At 49.0% G+C, this 23,648-nt stretch overlaps 1 protein-coding gene across 12 annotated transcripts in view; it reads left to right on the forward strand.

The window, feature by feature from the left end:
• Window positions 1-23,648, forward strand: part of MICAL3 (microtubule associated monooxygenase, calponin and LIM domain containing 3) — a 208,983-nt gene that overhangs the window by 158,247 nt on the left and 27,088 nt on the right. For 6 of the 12 annotated variants that reach the window (XM_049624817.1, XM_049624820.1, XM_049624822.1 and 3 more), the window contains 7 exons: window positions 3,117-3,367; window positions 7,390-7,527; window positions 12,968-13,081; window positions 13,854-14,000; window positions 14,465-14,547; window positions 16,104-17,955; window positions 18,480-18,574. In XM_049624817.1, the coding sequence (XP_049480774.1) occupies window positions 3,117-3,367; window positions 7,390-7,527; window positions 12,968-13,081; window positions 13,854-14,000; window positions 14,465-14,547; window positions 16,104-17,955; window positions 18,480-18,574 (2,680 nt within the window). Of the gene's footprint in view, window positions 1-3,116; window positions 3,368-5,242; window positions 5,333-7,389; window positions 7,528-8,664; window positions 8,728-12,967; window positions 13,082-13,853; window positions 14,001-14,464; window positions 14,548-16,103; window positions 17,956-18,479; window positions 18,575-23,648 lie in introns of those variants that run through there. The other 6 variants (XM_049624829.1, XM_049624828.1, XM_049624821.1 and 3 more) reach the window with 6 other exon arrangements.

Consider the following 23,648-nt stretch of genomic DNA (forward strand, 5'->3'; position numbering starts at 1 on the left):
AAAGAGACTGAGAGCTAATAGCTTATGAAGAAAGGCAAGGGTTGACCTTTCCACCCTATCTTTTATGCTCCATGCCTCACTTGCTATTCTCCCGTGGTCTTTGAGCTGTCATAAAACTAGCCAGTATCACACTCATAGCTGTGAGTCCCATTGCCCTCATCATAGAGTATTAATTGCTCACATTATGCACAGTGCCACTGCCCTCATGACGTGGCACAGAACAAGGAATGGGCCGTGCTGAAGGCAGCTCTCCCAAACAGTGGCAGTGTAGTCCCACTGTGCCTGCCGACTGCTGGAGTTACCTTGTATGCCTGGCTGGGAAGGAAGGACAAGCTGGCCTGCCTTCTGCCCACCTGAAGTTTGAATAAATTTACATAAGATTTAAGATGAGCATAGGAGGCATTCTTATCCTTATTTCATGTTTGAAAGATGTTAAGTGATGCACATTGTTATATGTTGCTAAATAATAAGATAGTAAACAAATGAAAATAATACCTAAATAAATACTGAAAAACAGTCAAAATCCAGATGCCAAGTTTTCCATGGTCCAAATTCTTATGTTTACTCACCTTAAACTGCCTCCTCTCAACCTTTCATTCCACTACAGTTATTTCCTACCTTATTTTATCATGCTGTGTTCGCATCTTATCTCCCTTGAGAATACGGATCTTTGTATTCTCTGCAATGTGGAGGAAGTGCATTATAAGTAAAAGACGCTCAGTAAATTTTGGTGGGTGGATGGATGGATGAATGGATGAATAAGTGAATCAAGTAGTATTCACCAAAATGAGTTGCTTACAGTAAGGAGCTGCCTCTTTTTATTTTTGTATCCATTGGTTGAGATTTAGTAAGTACTCAAGAATGTTCATTGAATGAATGAATGAATGAATGAATATGTAAATGGGTAAACAAAGAAGTGAATAGCAAGAGTCCCAGAGTATAACACAAACATTATAAAAATCAGTAAAATCCCTAATCTTCACAATGTTTCTACAAGGTAGATGTGAACATTGCCTCCTTACTGATGCGGAGACTGAGGCTCAGCATAAATAATCAGCTCATGGTCATACAGCTGGTAAGCAGCAGAGCCAGTGTAACACTGAGAATCAGCCACCTGAGAAGTAGGCGAGCGTACAGCCCCCAGGGCTGCCCTCAGACTGACCCAACTAAAGTCTGAGAGTTCCCAAAACCACCCTCAAGTTCAATAATTTGTTAGAAAGACACACAGAACTCACTAAAATGTGTATACTCATGGTTGTGGTTAATTACAGGGAAGGATACTTACTGAAATCAGCCAAGTAAGGAAGTGCACAGGGCAGAGTCCAAGAACATACGGATGTGGAGCTTCCATTGTCCTCTCCCTACGGAGTCAGGACAGTGTTACTTTCTTGGTATTAACGTGTGACAAAACCCATATAGTATTACTCACCCAAGCCTTGGTGTTCAGAGGTTTTATTGGGGCTCCATTACCTAGGTATCAATTGACAGATTAACTGATTAGCAACATGTTGTGATTGATCTCAGTCTCCAGGCCAGCTAATACTTCATGACTCAATTCCCCCGCCCTAAATTGTTGGTCTTTCTGATGTGGCCAGCCCTCACCCTAAATCACATTATTAGACTACTTACCATGACCTAAGGATCCTACGGAAATAAACACATTCCCATCAGGCAAGACCTTCCAAGGGCTTAGAGTTTACATCCCAGAAGCCAAGACAGAGGCCAGACCTCTCTTTGAGTTAGGTTAAATTCTATACTGCACAGGTACTAATAATAGCACTGGTAGTGAGGTGTCATTGACCTTATCACACTGTATTCACTGATTCCCTCTCCACATTCACAGCCCCACTCTGGGTGGGGAGAGAGCACCCCCCCCCCCATATCACAGGAAGATGGGACTGGACATCCATCCCATGCCTGATGCTTCTGGGGTTTGAGGCTCTCTCATGCCAGAGGCTGGACCATGCTTGATTGGAAAAGCCAAATTTCCTCTAGCCCAGTCAATGACACATTTCTCACTGAGGGCAAAGCCTCTCCTGAAAAAGACTTTTTGGGAATTATCAGACCACGAAACAGGTCTGAGAAACTTCATTTGTATCATGATGTTTGGGTTTTTTTTCCTGCCTTACAGCTATATTGTAGGGCACTTTTATTTGTGTACCACCTATTGACTGCTTAACTCTGCAGGCAGGAAAGGTGGATAGAAATGCTCCCAGGTGGTGGCCTCGAGGGTGGAGATCCACGGTTTTGGCTTGCACAGGTCACAGCAAGGGTCTTCTCGCATGTAGTGCTGCTTCCTGTTTCAAGCTGAGCTAGGCCATGTGCCATAAAGGAAATGGTGGTAGAAAATGTGGCTGGTTGTCCAGGGTGATGACCCCAGTGATCGGGATATTTGTTTTCACCCTCTCCCCATAGTCCCTGTACTATAACCTTGTGGTGAACAGCGCCTTTGCTACCGTGTTAACTGTGTATTCCCCATAGTATCCTGTTCTGGGCAGGGCACGTTGTGGGGACTAAAGAACACTGTGGAAATGAATGTGCTGCCTTCCCTCCAGCACACACTCCTTGATTACCGGCCCGTCTGTGGCTAAGACTTCAGGCCTCTTGGAGGCAGCTTTTCTTTCTCACCATGTTTCCCATGAGAGCCTGCCAACCCACCTGAGTCAAGTAGAGTTGAGTTCCTCAAACCAGACAGATCACGATGAAAGGAGACTTTCTCCTTTCTTGATTCCCAGGGTCTTGAGTTCATATCAAAATGAGTCTGTGCCTCCTACTGTCTCTGAGGGCCTCTGAAACTGGACTCGGTGGAGTTGCAGTTCATTGAATAGAACCCCCACTCTGCCCCCGCCCAGGCTGAGCTGTTTGCTTATGTGGGTTTATGTAGGGCTTACTTGTACATGTGTATTTCCTCTGGCCGTCTACTCACTCTCTTTCCTTCCCTTTGTGGATCTTACCTGGGCAGAAAAGCACACCACACCCCTCTGTGCATGTCCTCTCTCCTTTCCTGCCCAGCAGTTGCTTTGCTGGGACATTTTGCCTCTGGTTGTGGCTTTTGAGCATCTCCTTCTCAGTTTTTGTCATTCCCTCACTTTGGTTGTATGGTTGTTTCCCCACAGCAGTTCTGAGTCCGAGATGGAGGAAGAGGAGGAGGAGGAAGAGGAGCCTCTGCCCACCTCCGACCTGGGCGGTGTTCCTTGGAAGGAGGCTGTGAGGATCCATGCCCTTCTGAAAGGAAAGAGTGAAGAGGAGCTGGAGGCCTCAAAGAGCTACGAGCCTGGGAATGAAGAGGAGGAAGAGGAAGAGTATGAGGAGGAGGAAGAGGAGGAAGAGGAAGAATATGAGGAGGAAGAGGAAGAGTCTAGTGAAGGTCAGAAAAAAATCTCTTCTCTTAACTCTGACTCTGTTCCATGCCTGAGTAAGGCTTCTGTGGCTGGAGTCACACCAACGTGCTGTCTACGGCCCCAGGGGCGATCCCTCCTGCCTCTCTCTAGCCTTAGATTTGGGGAGCAGGGGAGGCCATTGGCAGTGGAAGTAATGTCCCTTGTGCACATTCTGAGTAGATATTGGAAGTGGAAGGCAAAGGGTCAACAGCATAAGTACTCCAACCAAATTAGGTCACTCATTCTCCTCTCCTCATTTTCTGTTGTTTTTTTTTTTTTTTCCTTTAGTTTCTGTTAAAGAAATTTATTTTAATAAAGAAAGGGAATTTAGCTTCCTAGAGGATTCCCTGACTCAGAGTCTGGGCTTTGGAGGCTGCAGAGCACTGAATCTCACTCTGCTCAGAGCTGCTGTCACTGAGGAGGGGCCAGGTGCCTACCAGACAGGGTTCAGTCGATGACAGGTAGTAACATGTTTGGACCAGTGTCCTGAGACAGAGCATCAGTTCCAGTATTAAGTCACTCTGGTTGGCTCTGAAATGTTCTCTTGCCTTGGACTTGAAATGTTTCATTCTGCCCCCATCTCTGGCTGTGTGTGTCCTTGAGTGATGAGGAAGAATTTGGTGGGCATCCTTTTTTGTCTCTGTAAGAGAGAGGGTCATTCTTTCCCTGCCCTGTCTGCACAGAGGTCTGGAGGGTGGGGAGGAAGAAACTAGGGCAGGTAGAGACCTGAATCCCCCTGACGACGGTGCCATGTTAATTCACGGCCGTGCTCTCTCTCCAGGGGACATGGAATGGAAGAGAAGGACATGGGCCTTTAAAGCACCAATCCCTCCCAGCCGTTGTCAGAGGAGCACATTAGATTCTGGACAGCCCCGGGCCTCGTAGAGTTGGCACTAGATTGCTCTGCTGCTCCTCCTGGAATTCATTGTGCTTGGCTGCCCAGTCCTATCCCGCAGTCTGGCACAGGAAGGACCGCGTGCTGACCAGATGCAGAGCTCTTCCCAATTACATTACTGAGCCGGTCCTGAGAGCTGTGTAGCCCAAGACACTGCCGAGGCCGGGCAGACAAGAAGGAAGCACAGCCTCTCCCTGCCCCCAAGGTGCCCAGGGCCAGTGTGAACGCTCAGAGGCAGGGCTCTTCCTCAGACCACTAAGGGGCTTCTCTAGACCTAGTTCTCCTGCGCTCTTCCCTCCAAAGACAGAGGCTGGGGTGGGGCCCACAGAGGCAGCACTTGGTGCCCTGGCCCTTCCTCCTCCCCGTGATGAGAAGTAAGGTCTGTGCGAGCAGGAGGCCAGGCCGGAAAGCTGGCACCTTGGGTTCTTTTCTCCATAACTGCTGTGTGTACAGAGCTGTGGTTGGCCCAGGGCTGCCTCTGGGTCCCTAGTAGTCAGAGGTGGTGATTGTGCTCACAGCTTATCCAGGGGAAAGGTACTTTGTTTTTGTCATTATCTCCATCTGGTGATTCACACATTCAGTGGCTTGTAGCCCCACACACAGCTTAGGGTCAAAGCCTGTGCCCTTTTCAGGAGACTTTATCCCTGCTTTCCCTCATGCACACTTAATTTCCTGGATCTGGAACTAGTGTCAAGACCAAACCTGCAGGGAATGGGATTTAACTGCAGAAACACATACCGACAAATTCAGCCAAGCTCTGGGCCTTTGTTCCTAGCCCTTGGTGTGTGTGTGTATCTTTTGGTCAGTGGACTTCCATGGCTGTGTAGACAGTGACAGGATGTTATTGCCTTGCACCTGAAGATAACTCTTCTCTATTCTCTTTCCTCCCTTCCATTCTCTTTTCTCTTTATCCCCACGCGGGATTCTTGATGCTGTGTTTGTGGGTGTCTGGCTCCCCCTGCTGTAGAAGGGGAGTATTGCCCCTGGGACAGAGAACTCCTGCAAAGCCAGTGGCTCCAGCATCTGTCAAAGGAAGAAGATACGGGTACATGTAAAGGTACCCACTCTGCCCCTTGCCCACCTTCTACCCTGGCTCCCTAGCAGCCATCCAGAATTTGCCTTCAAGAGCAGGTCCCACATTAAAAGATCTGTGCTTTATAAAGCTGCGCGGACAGGCTTTGTCACATGCCTAGCTGGGCACCTGTCCCTGGGCCCAGCCTTTGGGAATGGTCATGTAGCAAATAACATATAAGACAAGCAGAATCAAGGGGAAGTCTGAGAAGAAGATTCCAGAAGCAGTCTTAATGATGGTGGCCCCAAGTAGGCCTCTTGTATGCTTTGCTGCAAGTCCCCTCATCTAGCGAAGACTCAGCCTCTTGTAATGCTGAAAAATCATGTCACAGTCACAGCTATCAAAAGTAGGGGAGCCAGCACAGGTGTTTTCATCAGCACAGGTACCCAGAACCTTCCTCCACTGTGTCTTGTAACATTTCTCTGAGAAAGGAGGACATGCTGGCTGATAAGTCCCCAAGGCTACATTTATTAACAGGAAGCAGAACATTATCCAGGGAGGAGACTCACTCTCTTCTCTTTGTGGCTTAGAAGATGAAGAAAGGGTCTGCATTTTTCTCTTTGACTTCCCTTCCTTAGTCATGTGACATTCAAGCTATTGGGTGACTTTGCCGTGATTCAGCCCCATCCAACACCATAAAAGCCAACTGACCTTAGAAAAATGAATCCGTAGAGACCAGTAGTTCCGACAAGAGAGTGCATGCGGGGCTACCACCCCACATTTAACACAGGATGGTGCCCGCATCCACATTTGGTAATCTTACTAGTACTTTCTGTCCATATCACATTCCCCATTGCTTAAAAATTAAGAGGTTGTGTGATAGTGATGAAGCCAAAGCCAAACTGTCCAGTTAGATAGTTGAGAGTGGGCTCCCATCAGGAATCCCAGACTCCTTCAGATCAGGTGGCACCTGCTCTTGCTACTGAAAAGCCATCTTCCCTCCCAAAATGTCCCCTCCCCCAAGTTGCTGGCTATCCCTTTATTTTAACCCAACTGTATGGCATGGTCCAAGCACTGGTTATAGGGAGCTTACAGGGCAGAGGCTGCATGTATATTCTTTGGGCTCTGACAGCAGGAATAATCTGAAGGGGCTGCTGGTGATTTCTCATTTAGCTGAAAAGGCAGGTCTTGTGTCCAGAGGAGAGCAGTGGTGCACCAAATGGAGTTTTAAGAAAAAGGCTTTGACCTCAGAAAAAGCAGAAAGGTATTGTTTTATTCCTGCCCACGAACTCCCAAAGTCTTGGGAATTTACAAGATAGAGCTCTGCTTCCTCTCCTAGCCACTGCCTCCCCTGTCTCCATTTTCTCCCCATAGCTGTGTCCCTGCCGCAGACCTGCATGCAGCATGAGACCTATTATGGAAGGGGGATTTTTTTTCTCTCTCTCTAGCTGCAAAAGATAAACACTGAAGTACCAACAAAGTACATTTCTGTCCTGCGTGAGTTAGGTGGTTCATGACAGAATGACACTGTCCCATCCCATCTCTCACTTGTCACTTGGCTTAAATCTCAAAGGAGAAGCTGTCAACATGGCAGGTGACGGTAAGCACCATGCTGTGTATCCTCAGAAGGGGCAAGAGCGTTGCATCCTTCAGGATCTCACACTGTGCTGGCTAACAGCAGAGTACTCCTGACCCAGAGGGATGGCCCTCCAGAGGCCAGTTGTGACCTGCTCTTTTTTCTGACTTGGCATTTGGGTCCCTCAAATGCAGATGAGATGGAAAGAGCATCAGAAAGGAGAATTCTTTCTGTTTAGAGTCGGGATATATGGTTCACTTCATTGAAATTAACAGTGTAAGTGAAGCTTGAAACAACAAAATCAAGCTGAACGAGTAGAAATCATGTCTGTGTGTGCACGCGTGTATATTCTCAATTTTTGCCTCTTTCTGATTCAAAGTGATCCTGGCAAATACAGTAACTTTTCTTTCTGTTTCCTTTCCTGTGATGTTTCATCCCCTCCTTCCCTTCACTGTTTATTTTCTGCTTCCTTCCTCCACCATCTCTCCCTTCCTCATCTCCTCCACCTCTGACTCTGGTACACTAGTCGGGAGCCAGAGGCTACAGCAGATCATAAATCCAGCCGACCCCTTGGAGATCCAGGCTGATGTGCACTGGACACATATTCGAGAGAAAGAGGAGGAGGAGCGAATGGTACCAACCTCTGAGTCCTCCACTTCTAGAGGTAACTGTTTCAAGATCCAAGGGCCCGATATGCCCCTCAGAGCAGCTCTGTCCCTGCTTCCCCTCTCATTGCTACAGAGGACCCTTCTGATAGGGCCAAAGCCATCAGTTTAATCAAAATGTAAAAGCCAACAAACCATTTTGTTGTCCTGGTATTGTTAATCATGACCACTGCCCTTAACTTTTGTTTGAGGATATGTAAAGTTCTCTATGGGTTAAGAGGTTATGGGATCTTTCTCCATGGGCGCAAAATAGTAAAATGAACTTGGCCTTGGGAAAACCAAGAATTTGCTTTCTTTCCCCATTTTGCTAGACAGGGTTACTCTGTCCACTTGGTAAAATGTTCTGATGCTTTCCTCCTGTGGTGTGTCTGAGTGTGAATGTACATTGGCAGGACTGGGTGGGGCAGTATATTTTGAACTGAAATGAAGTTTTAAGAGATTTATGTCAAGGAGGCCTTTAAAAATAGCTAGCGTAATATCCAGCTCTAGGTTTTAGGTGAGCTGGCCTGTGCTCCACAGGAGGGTGGAGATGAATACAAGCAATAAAAGGAAAAAATGGAGACAGCTGAGGGATGCGGCGGCTGCCGTGTCACTCTCCACACCTTTGACCTCAGCAGACCCATCGTCCAAATATGGATCCTTGCTGTCGTGAACCTCTGTCTCTCACTCGTTTGCACGTTTCCATTCAGGCCTGTTGGGGCCACACACCCTACAGGACTCTGCCTTCAGGAAACTTAGCCCTTAACGAGGACATTTGATCCTCCCTGGCCCCAAATCTTCACCTCTAGGCAAGACCACCTTCTGTTAACTACTTTTGCAGCAGTATAACCATTCAACGGGAGTGAGGAGACTGGCCCTACTGACCCAGGACGTCTGGCTGGCCTACAGCATGGGGCAGCTCTGCAGCCTCCAGCCACTGTTGACCCTCCCTGTTTTCTCTCTTCTTTTCTCATCCCGAGCGTCCGTCATACAGGCTTACGGCGGGACTCTGACCCCTCATCGCTGCCGGACAAGCCTCTGGCTTAGAACATCTGTCAGGTTCCCTTCTGTTTGGGGCTTTAGGATGACCTCGACTCTCCTCACTGGGAACCCGCATTCCTGTGTAACTTTGTATCTATCGTCTGTTTTAAATTCAGTGCCTGACCTTCCCTCCATTCGCCGCGCAGCAGTGCAGGCCTGGCTGGAGACAGTCTCCGGAGGTAGTCTGGTGATGTTTGTTCTCTCCCCACTCACCATAACCACTCTCTCGGCAGCTCTGCTGGTACCTTAACACTAGAATTCTGGTCCTGCTGCTAGTGCATGCCACAGTCGGGGCGGGGGGGCACATGCATGCCTCACTCAGGCGGCCCATTCTTGCATGGACCAGACACGCACCCCACGCCTTTCAGGGAAGATCCGGAGGAGAGCAATAGCATAGACAGGACATAAACTTGTTTTTTACTAATAAAGGTTGAGTAAAGGCCAAAGCTAAAGGAACATCTTTAGCAGTGATTTCTAAAGTCTGTAGAGATTAAATTGTGTAGCAGTTGGGTGTGAAAGTAGAAGAATCGATGAATATCCCACAAACCCACCAAAGTACAGAGAAGGAGACATTCAGTACTAGGGGACTTGTGGAAGACTCCTCAGTGAAGAGTGGAGAACATAGGATTGTTCTGCTAACAGTAGAGGGACAGGCGGGGTATAACTCGATGTAGCATCCGCTGGGTCTTCGTACTGATGTGCGGGGTTTCTGTAAGTACTTAGGCCAAGAGATAGCTGAGAAACCTTGGTTGTCCTTCCTAAACTTTTCTGGACAGGTATTCCTCAGCATGGGTGATAGCAGTTCTTGACAAGGGGCAGGCAGTTCTTTGCATTGTAGGACATGCAAAAAAAAAAAAATTTTTTTTTAATGTTTATTTATCTCTGAGAGAGACAGAGACAGAGACAGAGTGCAAGCAGAGGAGGGGAAGAGAGAGAGGAAAACAGAATCCAAAGCAGGCTCCAGGGTCTGAGCTATCAGCACAGTGCCCGACACGGGGCTCGAACTTACAAACCGTGAGATGACCTGAACCAAAGTCGAACGTTTAATCGACTAAGCCACCCAGACGCCCCTCTATTGAGGACATTTAACTTTCTTGGCCTCTGCCCTCAAAATGTCATCAGCCATACAGCCTCTACTCCCACCCTGGCCATCAAGGCAACAACCAAAACTGCCCTACACAATATCAGTACCACTTAAAGAAGGGAAGCATTACCCCCTGGTTGAAAACTGTGGTCCTTGTGGTTGCTTCTGGGATGCATAGGATTGGAGTTATGGATCTTTACCACCAGCCTCTTACCAGCCCGTTCCATTGACCTGACACGCAGCAGGAGAAAAGGACACAGGCACACAAGTCAGGAGGTACCTTCACAGAACCATAGGGAGATCTGAGCCTGAGGCCAGACCTTAGCTCTGTGAACAGAAGCTGCTGGCCATCTCTCCTCATGTTAGCACGTCTCCCAGGATGGTTGGACAAGGCTGAGGTGTCAAGACTTCCCAGCTGGCAGCTGAAATAAACCAAAAGCTAAGTATGTCTGTGATTCCCAGCTTCCATAGTGCGTGGCAGCTTCTAGCACTCTGCACTCCATCTTAACCTGGATTTAATCTCCCAATTCCATCCCTCAAGCTGCGTTTTTCCAGCCTCTGCTGCTGCTGCTGCATTGATATTTCTCACTTGTTTGTTTTTTAATGTATGTGACAATTGTTCCTTTCAAGGTACTCCCAAGGACTGTAGACTTGTTACCCTTCTGACTCTACAACAGACATTTCTTAGCAGCAACTCCGAGTCAGAGAACCACATGAGGGCCAAGGGACCAGGGCTGGGGTCAGGCTGACCTAGGGCAGTGTGACTTGAACAGTGTGGTCTCCTTTGTGCCCACGTCCAGCACACTGTCCAACAGAAGTACAGATTGCCATCTTGATGCTTAGCCACTCATACATCTGTTTGAGCATATGTGTTGGGCACAGTGGGCCCAGACAGGATGAGCCCAGGTTCTGTTTCCACCCGGTTGACGTGACTCCCAGAGGAGAAAGATTCTGGGGGAAGAGAGGTAACTGTCCAGCCTCTTCAGAAATGGTGTCATGAAACCATGAGTTTGTTATCCAGATAGGAAGCTCAGGTTAGAGAAGGCACAGAGACTTTTGTTTGTTCCTAAGAAATCTCACTTCCTGGTGTTTGATGAACTACAACAGCAAAGTTATCGTGCAAAGGTTTTAAGTGTGTGGAAATAATTGAGTAGTTTTACCCCTAATATTTTCCCCAACAAATGCCACCATCACAGGAAAGCATCCTGGCATTAACCAGCTCCATGGGCTGCTCTGGTATCTCAAAAGAAGGAGTGTGACATTAACTATTTGCCAGCCTAGAACTTATTCTGGAATTCTTTCATCTTTCCCCATAGTCCATTCTAAACCTATGTTGTATGGTTCTCCAAAATTAGATGCAAATCATCACCTTATTTTTATAAACTGAGTATACAAAAGGGTGGGAAGCTAATTATACAGCTTAAGGAATTATCTTTTAATGTTCATTTACTTTAAGAGAGAGAGAGAGACCACGTGTGCATACAAGCAGGGGAGGGCAGAAAGAGAGGGAGAGAGAATGCCAAGCAGGGTCCACACTGCCAGCATAGAGCCCAAGGCAGGGCTCAATCCCACAAACTGAGTTCATGACCTGAGCCAAAACCAGGAGTCAGACGCTTAACCAAATGAGCCACCCAGGCACCCCAGTAATTATTTTTTTTAACAAAAACTCCTGTGACTAGGTCAAGAAAGCACACATCCCCAGCATCTTCAAAGTGCCCCTTCCCAGGGGCGCCTGGGTGGCGCAGTCGGTTAAGCGTCCGACTTCAGCCAGGTCACGATCTCACGGTCTGTGAGTTCGAGCCCCGCGTCAGGCTCTGGGCTGATGGCTCGGAGCCTGGAGCCTGTTTCCGATTCTGTGTCTCCCTCTCTCTCTGCCCCTCCCCCGTTCATGCTCTGTCTCTCTCTGTCCCAAAAATAAATAAAAAACGTTGAAAAAAAAAAAATTTAAAAAAGTGCCCCTTCCCTATCTTCCCCACCCGGCCTCCAAAGGTATTCACTTGATTTTCCTGGATTTTCGTCATATTCAGACTTTGGTATCCATGCTCGACATTTCTGCCACACTCACTCTGCACATCCTTAAGGTGCCAGCGATGCAGATTCATGAGACTGGACAGTGACGAGAGCACTGACTTGAGAGGGCCCAGCCATTACACGGCCTCTCACTGTGGTACAGCCTTTTAAAAAATCTGAGCTGTGCCACAGCCAGTGCCTCTGCTGCCTGCCCATCCTTGGGCTTTGATCCTCTGGCCCTTGTATATACGAACCTAAGCGTAGCCCCTTTTCCTGAAGTGAGAACCTTTAGGAGTGATGTGAGAGTGGCTGTGCTTAGGAGCCTAGAAGAAACCCTCAGGACACCTGACAGATGGGTCCTGTTGGTCTCGGGTAACACTGGGGCCTCACAGCATCCTTTAAAGTAGCACACCTTGCTTTCCTAATTGCTTTCTCTTACTCCAAACTGTTAGTGTGAGTTCTAAGTGTGCAGAGGTTGGGAACAGGTTTGAGTGTGTGTGTGTGTGTGTGTGTGTGTGTGTATGTTTAGGGGCTGTTTCCTCCTGAGGAAAGAGAAGTCGATGAGTGCTTTGCCTTGTCCTGCAACACTGAAGGGCTGGTGTTGCATCTAGACAGTGAACTTTACATATCCCCTCATCCTCTCCTTCAAGCCTTAAAAAAAAACATTTCTCTAAATTATCCGAAGCAAAGATATCACCTCTACCCGTTGAAAGGGGAGGTGGGTGCCCTCAGGGGTCCATCCTGTTGGTCCCTCATCCATCAGTGACTTCGCCTACACACAGTACTGCAGCTGCTAGATGGAGCAATATGACCATGAGTAAATCCCGTAACTCTCTGGCCTCGGCTTTGCCACAGGCCCTCTGAGCGATTACTGTGAGGAGTAAATGGCACGTGGCCTGTGAAGCGGTCCAGGGCGTGCTGGCAGAAGAGTCATCATTGCCCCTGGGCCTGCAGAGGCAGCGTTTCCCCTCTGCCCTTCTCACACTGAGGCACTTACAGCAGTCTCGGGGGAAGAGGAGGTGACCAGAGGAAGCTGCCCTTCCTTTTCCGCTGGGCCCTGCTGGCGTCGAGCAGTGCTGGTCCCGGGTGTTCAGGAAGGGCCCCAGGCCCTCACCAGCACCCACACTGTGTGTAGCTCCCCCAAGGCTGACCGACTTCCACCTTGGGGTCCAAATCCAGACACTTCACAGTCCATCTCCTCGCCTCTCCTCATGGTCTTCACACTGCAGCCCTGGGAAGACCACCACCAGTTTCCACCTGCACAGGCAGTCTCTGTCTGTCTGCCTGTCCTTTTCTTCCTTCCTTTGAACGTTTCTGCTTTACAGTCCCATTTGATGAGAATGACCTGGAGGAAGATGTGGACTCGGAGCCGGCAGAGATAGAAGGGGAGGCAGCGGAGAATGGGGACACAGGGGACACTGGTGCTGAGCTGGATGATGGTACGGGGGACCCCAGAGCCTCCCCTCTCCACTGTGCTGATCACTCTCTTCCCCACTGTGCGATTGGAACTTGGGAAAGATAATATACATTAAAGCAAAAGCAAGGCACTCTAAAGAGGTGGCCATTAGGTCTCCTGGTTGTGTTCCTTGGTCTGCTGCTAACTTGAATGTGTGTCATTCCCCCTGTCAGCCACCATGCAGCATAGCCTGCATTCATTAAGTTGTGGTTGAGAAACTGAGCAGATTGGGTGCTTTATAAAAGGGCCTTTATTCAGTGGGCCTCTGAAAGGTAGCTACAAAAGAGATGGTATTTTAAGAATTATAGGCTGGTTGGTTGGGGAAAGGGTGGCAGGGACTAGCCTGGGAGAAATGACGAGTCCAGGCAAGACTGTAAGGGAGCATAGACCTCGCCGTGGTGTTGGGGGAAACAGACCAATGGTGAGTCCGTGAAGTAAGGCCTGCCCTTCACAGGCACACCCACTATGTTTCTTTCTGTTGTGATCTATCAGGTACCGTCTTGTGTATTTGAAAAGGAAATGGAGCACTGTAGGCTTTGATGAAAGCGCTATGTTGCAGAGAATAAAGGCTCTGAGTCTCAGAAGCTCAGTAGGGACCAGTAGGCAGGTCCTAGCTGGGACACAGAACCAGGTCCAGACATCAAGCAGTGGTGCTGTAGTTGATGAACTGATTCAGCTACTTTCTGGGGCCAGCTGGAGACTGGTAAAGAAGCAGGGCTTCACTCAAGTGCTGCTCTGTCCCTTCCCTTTGCCAGATCAGCACTGGTCTGATGATATCCCATCAGATGCCGAAACAGAGCTTCGCATGCAGCACCAGGCAGCATTGGAGGCGGAGCTGGAGCTGAGGGTATCGGAAAATGAGGAGGAGCAACCTGCCACCACACCAGGGCACCAGGAGAGAGGTAAGCCTGTTGTCTCAGCAGAAACTGCTTCCAGAATTCCTGTGGAGAGCCTGCAAGAACAGGGGCAGCACCGAAGACACAGGTCATCAGAGCAGAGCCGGAGCAGAGCTGGTGCACTGCATACCAACCTCCAAATGGCAGACAGCTCTGCCTGTTGTTGTCTTTCCCCCTTCCCTCTGCACAGATCCTGCGCATGGCTTTGGCCAACAGCCCCTTTGTGTGTGTGCTCTGGAGCTATGAAAGGGTAGAAGGTACATCTCCAAGCTTTGGACACAGATCGCACAAGTGAAAAAAAGCCCGTACTTCTGAAATGAGCAGAGGTGGCATCTAGGGACACTCTGGGAAAGGACTTTCTTTCTGTTGACCAACAGTGACCCCCCTGCAGAGCTGGCTGGGAGAGGAGCCCTCAGCGGGAAGGGCAGGGTGTTGTTTCCTCTTATAAATCCTGTGTGTGTTCTGTCCAGGTCCCGCCCAAGTCACCAGCCCTCCCCGATCCCCTGAGGAGCAGGCTGGTCTGCTCTCCCCAGGCCACAGCCCTGAGGCAGAGGTAAGGACTCAGGGCTCACTGTGGGGGACAAAACTGATAGGATCCTGAGTGGACATATTAACTCCCTCATCTCAGGCCCTTGGTGTCAGCCCATTTTTTTGCATCTTGTACTAAGTGGGGCTGCTGACAACAGGAGTGGCCTTGGGGTTCCAGCTTAGTCCTCACCATGAGGACAAGGCAGTCTGGGCAGCAGCTCCCTAACCCTGCACTGTACCAATCCCAAACCTGAGTCTTCCCACCGTGTCACTCTGTTGTGTCCATGTACCATGCCATTTTAAAAGTAACTTTATTTGTAAATTAAAGCAATAATTGTTGTGGAATCATTGGTTTGATATGATAGATACGTTTGTTTCTTAGCGTTATGTTAAAATGAATGTATGACTTAAAATTTAAAATACTTATCCAGGGGTGCCTGGGTGGCTCAGTCGATTAAGCATCTGACTCTTGACTTTGGCTCAAGTCATGATCTCATGGTTCGTGAGATCCAGCCTACATTGGGCTCTGTGCTGACAGCATGGAGCCTGCTTGGGATTCTCTCTCTCTCTCTCTCTCTCTCTCTCTCTCTCTCTTCCTCTCTTCCCCCTCCCCCACCACTGTTCTTGCTCTCTCTCTCAAAATAAATAAATAAACTTTAAAAATATATATGTATTCACCCAGATTACCAGTGGCATGTGAGCCACGCATTGGAGAATGCTACGTAAATAGATCATAGCAGTATGTCCTGTGGAACATGTTTTGGGAAATGCTATCTGGAGGACACATCGGGGAGGGAGGCCAAACTCAAGACCTGGGTTAGCTTGATTTGGTCTTTGAGATTCCAAGAACCAAGATGAATTTGGTGATTTCATCTGTGAAACTGTGGGAGGTTTACTGGGACTCGCGGGTGGGATGATATAAGAATTCGTGCAGAAATGTCTGGATCTTTGAGCTTCCTGGGAAGGATGATGTGTAGAGTATAAAAAATTGCCATTTGGGGGCTCCTGGGTGGCTCAGTTGGTTGAATATCTGACTCAGTTTCAGCACAGATCATAAACCTAGGGTTCATGAGACCAAGCCCTGCACTGGGCTCTGCACTGAGCATGGAGCCTGCTTAAGATTCTCTCTCTCTTCCTCTGACCCTCCCCCCCCGCTCTCTCTCTCAAATTAAAAAATAAAAAATTTAAATTTGAAAATATCTATTTTAAATCTTAAAATGTTGGTCCGTATTTTCATACGTCAGAGATCTTGAGCTCTTGGGGTCGATGGTCAGGAGTGAGAGCTGGATCCATTAGTGTGCTTTGGCCAGTGTCCATTTTAATGCACAAAGAATATAGAATGTGTTTGAGGTGAACCAAACCCTGAAAACTGAGTCTGTTCAACAAAGTAGAATGGTTTTAAAAATTGAACAAATAGAACAGAAAGGGGGAGAAAGGTTCTCCTGGAGCCATTTGGCTAACAGCTTAAAAGGCAGAGAGGAATTTATTTCACAAACACAGGCCCTTTGAGCAAGCTCCCCAAGGGGTCTCTGCTGACCATCAAACTACCTTCTAAGCAGCTTCTGTTTTCCTTTTCTGTAGGGGGCCCGAATCCCACTTGCCTCTGTTGCCACCAAGGTGAAATTGCCCAAGGAGAGCCTTTTCCCTGAGCCTTTGCTCCCCAAAGAGAAGCCCAAAGAAGAAGTACCCAGTGATGAGAGAGCTGTGCACTCTCCTATCCGATCACAGCCAGTGGCTCTGCCAGAAGCCAGGACACCTACCTCCCCAGTTAGTTCACAGCACCTGTCACCGCTGGCCACCTCTACCCCCACCACTACCCAGCTCCCCATTTGCTCCCAACCCCAACCTTCCTCTGAGGCCACTGTCCCGTCCCCCACCAAGTCCCCCATATGCTTCCAGCCCATTCCAGCCAAAACACCCATCCCCCTGGCTCCCCTCCCCTTGAAGACCCAAGGGGACACCAAGGACAGACTGGGCAGCCCTCTTGCTGTGGATGAAGCCCTGAAGCGGAATGACCTGGTGGCAGAGTTCTGGATGAAGAGTGCCGAGATCCGCCGTAGCCTCGGACTCACACCCGTGGATCGGAGCAAGGTGTCCGAGTCCAGCTTCCCCTCCCCGGCCTTTAAACCAGTGTCCCTAAAATCCTATTCAGTTGAGAAGTCTCCTCAGGGTGAGGGGCTCCAGCTTCTAAAACCTCCACCTATTCCTAAGAGGCTGGGCCTGCCGAAGTCAGATGGCGACCAGCCCTCGCTGCCAACCCCCAAGTCCCCATCTGACAGAGAGCTGAAAAGCTCCCAGGAGGAGAGGAGAGACCTGTCGAGCAGCTCTGGGTTGGGCCTTCACGGGAGCTCCTCCAATATGAAGACCTTGGGCAGCCAGAGCTTCAACACCTCTGACTCCACCATGCTCACTCCTCCTTCAAGCCCACCCCCACCCCCACCCCAGGATGAGGAGCCCGCAACTCTTCGAAGGAAGCCATATCAGATTTATGAGCATAAGGAGACCGAGCCCAAGGCCTCAGTAATCCCACCCCCACCACCTGCATCCTTTATGAGGGCCCCCCGAGAGCCTGCCCAGCCCCCTCGAGAGGAGGTGCGGAAGTCGTTTGTGGAGAGTGTGGATGAGATCCCCTTTGCTGATGACGTGGAGGACACCTATGATGACAAGACAGAGGACTCGAGTCTGCAGGAGAAGTTCTTCACACCCCCCTCTTGCTGGTCCCGCACCGAGAGGCCCCTCCATCCACCCCTAACCAAGGAGAATGGTAGGTTGCCTACTCTGGAGAGTGGGGTCCAGCCACAGAAGAGGGTCCTGCCCTTAGTCTCTCCAGAAGCCAAGGAGCTGGCTGAGGAGCGCATGCGAGCCAGGGAGAAGTCTGTGAAGAGCCAGGCGTTGAGAGACGCTATGGCCAAGCAGCTGAGTAGGATGAAGGAGATGGAGATGGCGGCTGGGACCTCCAGGCCCCCAGGAGGCACCTCCCGCAAAGCCTCCTCAGTTCCCTCCAAGGGCAAAGAACTTGGCCTCGAGTCCCCTAAACGCCCAGTTCTCAAAGGCCCCAGGGAGCCCACCCTGAAGCATGAAGCCACTAGTGAGGAGGTCCTCTCCCCTCCGTCGGACTCAGGGGGCCCAGATGGTTCAGTCACCTCATCCGAGGGCTCCAGTGGGAAGAGCAAGAAGAGATCGTCACTCTTCTCCCCCCGCAGAAACAAGAAAGAGAAGAAGTCCAAAGGTGAGGGCCGGCCCCCAGAGAAGCCCAGCCCAAACCTCCTGGAGGAAGCAGCCGCCAAACCCAAGTCCTTGTGGAAGTCAGTCTTTTCTGGGTATAAGAAGGACAAGAAGAAGAAGGGTGATGACAAGTCCTGTTCCAGCACCCCTTCCAGCGGTGCCACTGTGGACTCTGGCAAGCACAGGATGTCTCCTGTCGTGAGAACAGGTACGTCAGAACCAAGGGACCCTTCCTGGGGCAGGGCATAAGGTGTGTGTTCTCAGCCATCGGTTCTTCTCTTAAGATCCATTTCCTCATGCTGCGGGTGAGGTCCTTAGGACCTTAGGAGCAATGCTAATGGGGTGAGGGAGAAGGAAACTGAACCATGAGCTCACACAGCATATTCTTCGTGATAAACTAATGGTAAAACCCGGCTCGAAACTGACTAAGGGAGACTTGGGAGGTTTGTGCACTTGCTCAAGTCACACCACCTCAGAGGAGAGCCTGATTCTGAGCAAGGCAGAGCGCAGCATTGCCGGGAGGAACCAGGCAGACCTCTATTCAGTGTTAGCGCTGCCCCGGCCAGCACAGGTGTCAGCCTCCAAGCTCCTGGCTCCCCACTATGGGTTAAGAGCCACTCAGACTGGAAAGAAATAAAATCTGTACCCCACTCCCCTGGGCAGCTTGTGTGAATGTAGACATCAGGAAAGTACTGTGGTTCCTCGATTTGCCTCTTCTTTCCATCCCATTAGAGCTGCAGCTGCGGCGCCAGTTGAGTTTCTCAGAGGATTCTGACCTCTCCAGTGATGACATCCTTGAGAGGTCCTCCCAGAAGTCCAGGCGAGAGGTATGTAGGCCCCATCCATAACGGGGCTTCAGAAGGGGTCAAGGACTTGACTCTCATCCTCTGTGTAATTGGTCTTCGGTGAGGTGGAAGAGAGGGAAAGCACATCTCAAGCCCTGGGTTGAAAGTGAGCACCCTCCTCTAATTCCCAGTAGACACACAGCTGTCTCCTGAGCCCAGCCCAGCTCCAAGTAAGAGACACATACAGGGAGCTCTTTTCTTGGGCTTTTTCAGTGAACAGCTGGCGCTTATTTGCTTCAATGGCAAGAGTTCCTGTGTTTAATTCTTGGGAAGAAGACAGAGGCATTCCACACTCAAAGAGTCACTAGATCTTTAGCAAGCAGCTGGCATTGTCCATTTGTTCTTTTGTCCTCAAAGATCCCATGTGGAATAGCATCCACCAATGCCCAGAGTGACAGGATAAGGGTTGTTCGTGCCACACATTCTGGTGGAGGCTTGGACAGGGACAACACGGTTTAGGCATCTCTAGACAGAGGCTGAATCACCCCTGCTTTGTATGTTTGTGGATTAGAGAGGAATTTTTGCTATAAAAGAACTGGTCCAGGAAACTGCCCTGGGTTCTGTGCTGAGTGGGGCACTGTGTATCTGACTTGGTCCCTCTTACTACAGGCTTAGGAGATGATGTGGCCACTCAAGTCTCCTGAAAAGTAAAACCTCAATGTGGAGCGCTCCTTCATCACTAGCCCCCTTGGATATTTATTCAATCTTTTGGTTTCCAAGGGCTCTTGTAGCTCTGTGTAGATACAGTGAAGGTGGAAGAGAGAGAGGGATTAGAGAAGTTCTAACACAACCTCTGTGTCACAGAGACAATGATGGGGTGTGGACTCCAATCCAGAAAGGCCTGGGCAGCACTCAGGAGTGGTTGAAGCTGTTCCATCTCCATTGTCTGGCCCTGGGACACATACTCACCCTCCTGTCCCAGCCGATAGCCCAGCTACTTTCAGCTCCCTTTTCTGAATGAAAAATTTCCCCAGAACATCATGTGCCTTCTTTACAAGGCTCCCCAGGGCTTGGATTTGAGTCTGCCCTCTCCATCAACTTCCAGGCAATTGCCATGGCAGACCTATGCCCTGCACACACCTGTTCAGTAAAGAAGACTTCTGCAGCCATTTCCAGTCTCCCTGCTCCCAGCCCAATCCAGCTTTTAGCAACTTGGTCAACTGGAGGAAACCCATGTTTTAGTTCTCCTCTCATTATTGGTCTGTTGGTCTCCCTTGGCCATGCCAGCTATTTACCTATCCACTCTCCTAGAAGTATACCTAAACAGCCAGGCCTCTCATCCTGCCCTCCGTGTGCAGAGCCAACTTCTACCTGTCCCAGCCGAGCCAGCACGGACAGCACTGAGTTAGGGTTGGGACCTGTGTGCCTTCTCTCCTGCAGAGACCTGGTTTCATGTGCCTCCTATCAAGTGCTTTCCCAGGCAGTGGTATTGATCCTGGGATTGGAATTAAGAGTTGCTTCTGGATATGTACATGGGTCCCTCAACACGTCCTGACACTGGGGACTGGCACTGCCATAGGGAGGGCCGGGGGGGGGGGGGGTCCATGAAGGACCAAGGTCCAAGGTCACTTTGCTTCCATGCAGACGTTCAGCCATTTCGTCTCCTGTTGGTCAGAAATACCCGTCTGTGGTCAGTCTCTCCACTGTTTCTCTATTAGTTAATCCTGGCAGAATGCAGAGTGGCAGGCTGCCCAAGCTGGCTATGCCAAGGCCATGTTCTTGGTAATACATGTCACTGACAACAGCCTTTCCTGGGGCCTTACTGGCCCCATAGGTAGCTCTTCCCCTCCTACATGAACAAGTCATGGACCCCACTCCTAGAACCCCAGAATCGGAGGCCTTGGGGACTTCACATTCCATGTGTGCCCACAGAGGCAGAGCCATTTGCTATAGGCTAAGCAAAGAATACTCAAGACAAAGCTGAGCCTAGGACATGTTAACCAGAATCCCACCATGGTGTGGTGTCGGGCTGGGCGAGAGCAGGTACTATGTATTTTTAAGGATGGAAGCTAAAGCAGGAAAACAAACAAAAACAGCCATACAGGACACTTTGGAATAATTAAGTGAATTTGATCATGGATGGTATAATATGTGTAGATATGCAATGTTATCACATCAATGCCAGGTTCCTTGTAAGACTTAAGGTACTATAGTCATATAGGAAAACATCTGTTCTTAAGAAGAACATGCTAGAATTTGTAGGCATAAAAAATGCCTACAAATCATTTTTTTAAAGATGTATAAAGATTATATATATCAAATACGTAGCAAAATGCTAACATTTAGCAAATCTGGGCCTAGGGGTTCACTGTCCTCTTTCAACTTTTCCTATGTTTGAAAATTTTCAGAGCAGGAAGTGAAGGGAGAGGGGATACCTAAAGGGACAGTGTGGCTGGGATTGACTCAGGAAGAAGCATCTTGTTGACATGCCTTACCCGAGCAACCGGGCCCACACAGTTGGGGGAAGTGGTTCCTCTTGCATCATAAACCCATCTCTGAGTCAGGCATCTGTGAAACAAGTACCTGAGTTTTGTTTCATTTCAAAAAAAAGAAAGAAAGAAAAGAAAGAAAAGAAAGAAAGAAAGAAAGAAAGAAAGAAAGAAAGAAAGAAAGAAAGACAACTGGAACTGAGAACAACTTATTTTTATTGAAAATGCTTATGTAGAAAAGATAATACAGATTAAATATATGTATCACCCGTAATCCTACCAACCAAAGGTAATTCACGTCCACCTCTTTTCTTTGCCTCAGTCTTACTTTAAATACAAATGGCGCACTGCATCTTGATCGCTGTGGCCTAGCCACGGGCCTGTCATTTGCGCTGGGTCAGGCCAAGGCGTTTCATAGCAGAAGCTTCAGCTCTGTGGCTGACCTCATTTTCTCAGCACAGCACAGATGCGTCATGATTTCAATCCTGTAGTCGCTGCCCCTGCCAAGTTGGTACCTGTCTTCTGCCAGAAATCAGTAGGTGATTGCCCCCACTCCCTTTACTTTGTACACCAGCCACAGGTACAGATGCTAAGTGCTGTTCCTTGTGGTTGTGGTTACATAGTTCCTGTGGAGTGGTTTACTTGCTGCTTGGGGAAATTCTGTGTCTTCTGTGTTTTTAATGGACTTGTTGTTATAATGAGATTCATCCTCTCCCTCTGGTTTGTGGCAGAGAAGAGTCAGTCTGAGGCAGTACGTACACACTTAAAGTTCAGTGCCACTGCTAGGAGGGAGACCCATTCTGCTCTGAGCCACTGTGCTCTTGAAATGCAGTCCCACTATACTGGTCGCCACTGATGCACAGAGAAGCAACAAGGGAACAGGGGGTTGCAGTCTATCCTGAAGCTCTCAGAATCTCTCGTCGGCAGCATCCAGAGCTCCTGGCTCTTCTCCCCTCCCTTACTCCTTTACTGCCTTTTAGCCATTTGTTGGGGCTGGTGAGAAGACGAGAGAGCAAATGTAACTAACCTTAGCTCTGGGCAGCTCTGCTCAAGGTTTAGTGGAGAAGAGGTTGCATTCACCGACATAGGTGCCTGACATATATCTGGTGAATATCAGTTATTTATGCTATTTGAGGTTCCTATCACACTGTATAATCAAGAAATGACCCCTACCCCCATTCAGGATTTCTGGGTGGTCCCCTGGAAACCCACCTTGGCCCTGTTCAAAAACACTGCCAGGAGAGGGGCGCCTGGGTGGCTCATTCGGTTGAGCGACCGACTTTGGCTCAGGTCATGATCTCAAGGTTTGTGAGTTAGAGCCCCGTGTCAGGCTCTGTGCTGATGGCTCAGAGCCTGGAGCCTGCTTCTGATTCTGTGTCTCCCTTTCTCTCTGCCCCTCCCCCACTCATGCTCTGTCTCTGTCTCAGGAATAAATAAACATTTAAAAAATTAATTAATTAATTAAAATAAATAAAAAAGAACACTGCCAGGAGAGAGCCTTTTGGAAGAGAACAGGTTTTATAGTCAGTTTGCCCTGTATCTGTGGTCTGTGTCCCTGGCAACAGGAATTTCCCACCACCTGTCCCCCTCCCCCCCCACCATAACACTGAGCTGAAAGAAGTAGTCTGAATTTCCACAAGCAAATGGGCTATACTGAAGGAGAAGTAGCATATATAACCATATATTTGAACAGTTTTCATTTATTATACACAAGGGAGAGTAAAAAGAGAACAGAGATTTGGGGCATAGTGAGGAAGAAGCTGTCTTCTCAGTATAAAAGTGAACCCAGGCCTTATTCAAAACCAGGGTTTCACGGAGACTCTGCTGCTGGGATCTATGTAATCAGGTTCCTCACTTACGCAGTCCTGTGTGACACTGTGAAAAATAATCACGTGTTTTAAGTCTTTAGTCTTGTGTGTTTGTTTTAAACTTCTAACTGATTTTACTCCATTTCTGTGTTCTAGTTTTAATTTTTTAATTGTTATTATTACTATTCTGTTTTGTTTTCTGTTGCCATCCCCTTAAAAGTTGATTTATGTACCACACGCCTTGGCATTCAGGAGATCATATGCATCAAAGGTAGTGTCTCATTCCCATGGCTGGTCATTGTTGCATGCGTGTCTGTGATTAACCACCCGGAGCAGCCCCCAGCCCTGGCCCTCCGGCCACATCCTCACTAACTGTTCACACATGCATGGAGCAGTAGCAAACACTGGCAGCAGAACTTTCTTTAGCTGTGTCGTGATGGAGGAAGGTGAGATCCCCTGCTCTTCACTGGCTGGAGTGCATGTGGTAATTTCACTCCAGGGCTGCCCCTTTGGGACTGGGCACCGCAGGAATCGGGAGTTCACGAGCCCTCAGCTCTGTGACCTGCGAGGTGAAATGCTTAGGGCGCTAGAACACCATGATGATCCTTTCAGACTTACCTGCTCAGTTGGCTCTCAATGATCACTTGAGTTCTTAAAATAAAGATTATGAGACTATACTCCTGAGTTGAATTTGGAAGTACCTTTTAAAGTCTATCAAAGTCTCTCTCTCTTTTTTTTTTTCCTTGGAGGAAATAAGATGTTAGGAATAGAAGCAGACCCCCCCCCCCCCCCCCCCCCCCCCCCCCCCCCCCCCCCCCC

The sequence above is a fragment of the Panthera uncia genome, chromosome B4, assembly GCF_023721935.1.
Source record: "Panthera uncia isolate 11264 chromosome B4, Puncia_PCG_1.0, whole genome shotgun sequence".
NCBI lineage: Eukaryota > Metazoa > Chordata > Mammalia > Carnivora > Felidae > Panthera > Panthera uncia.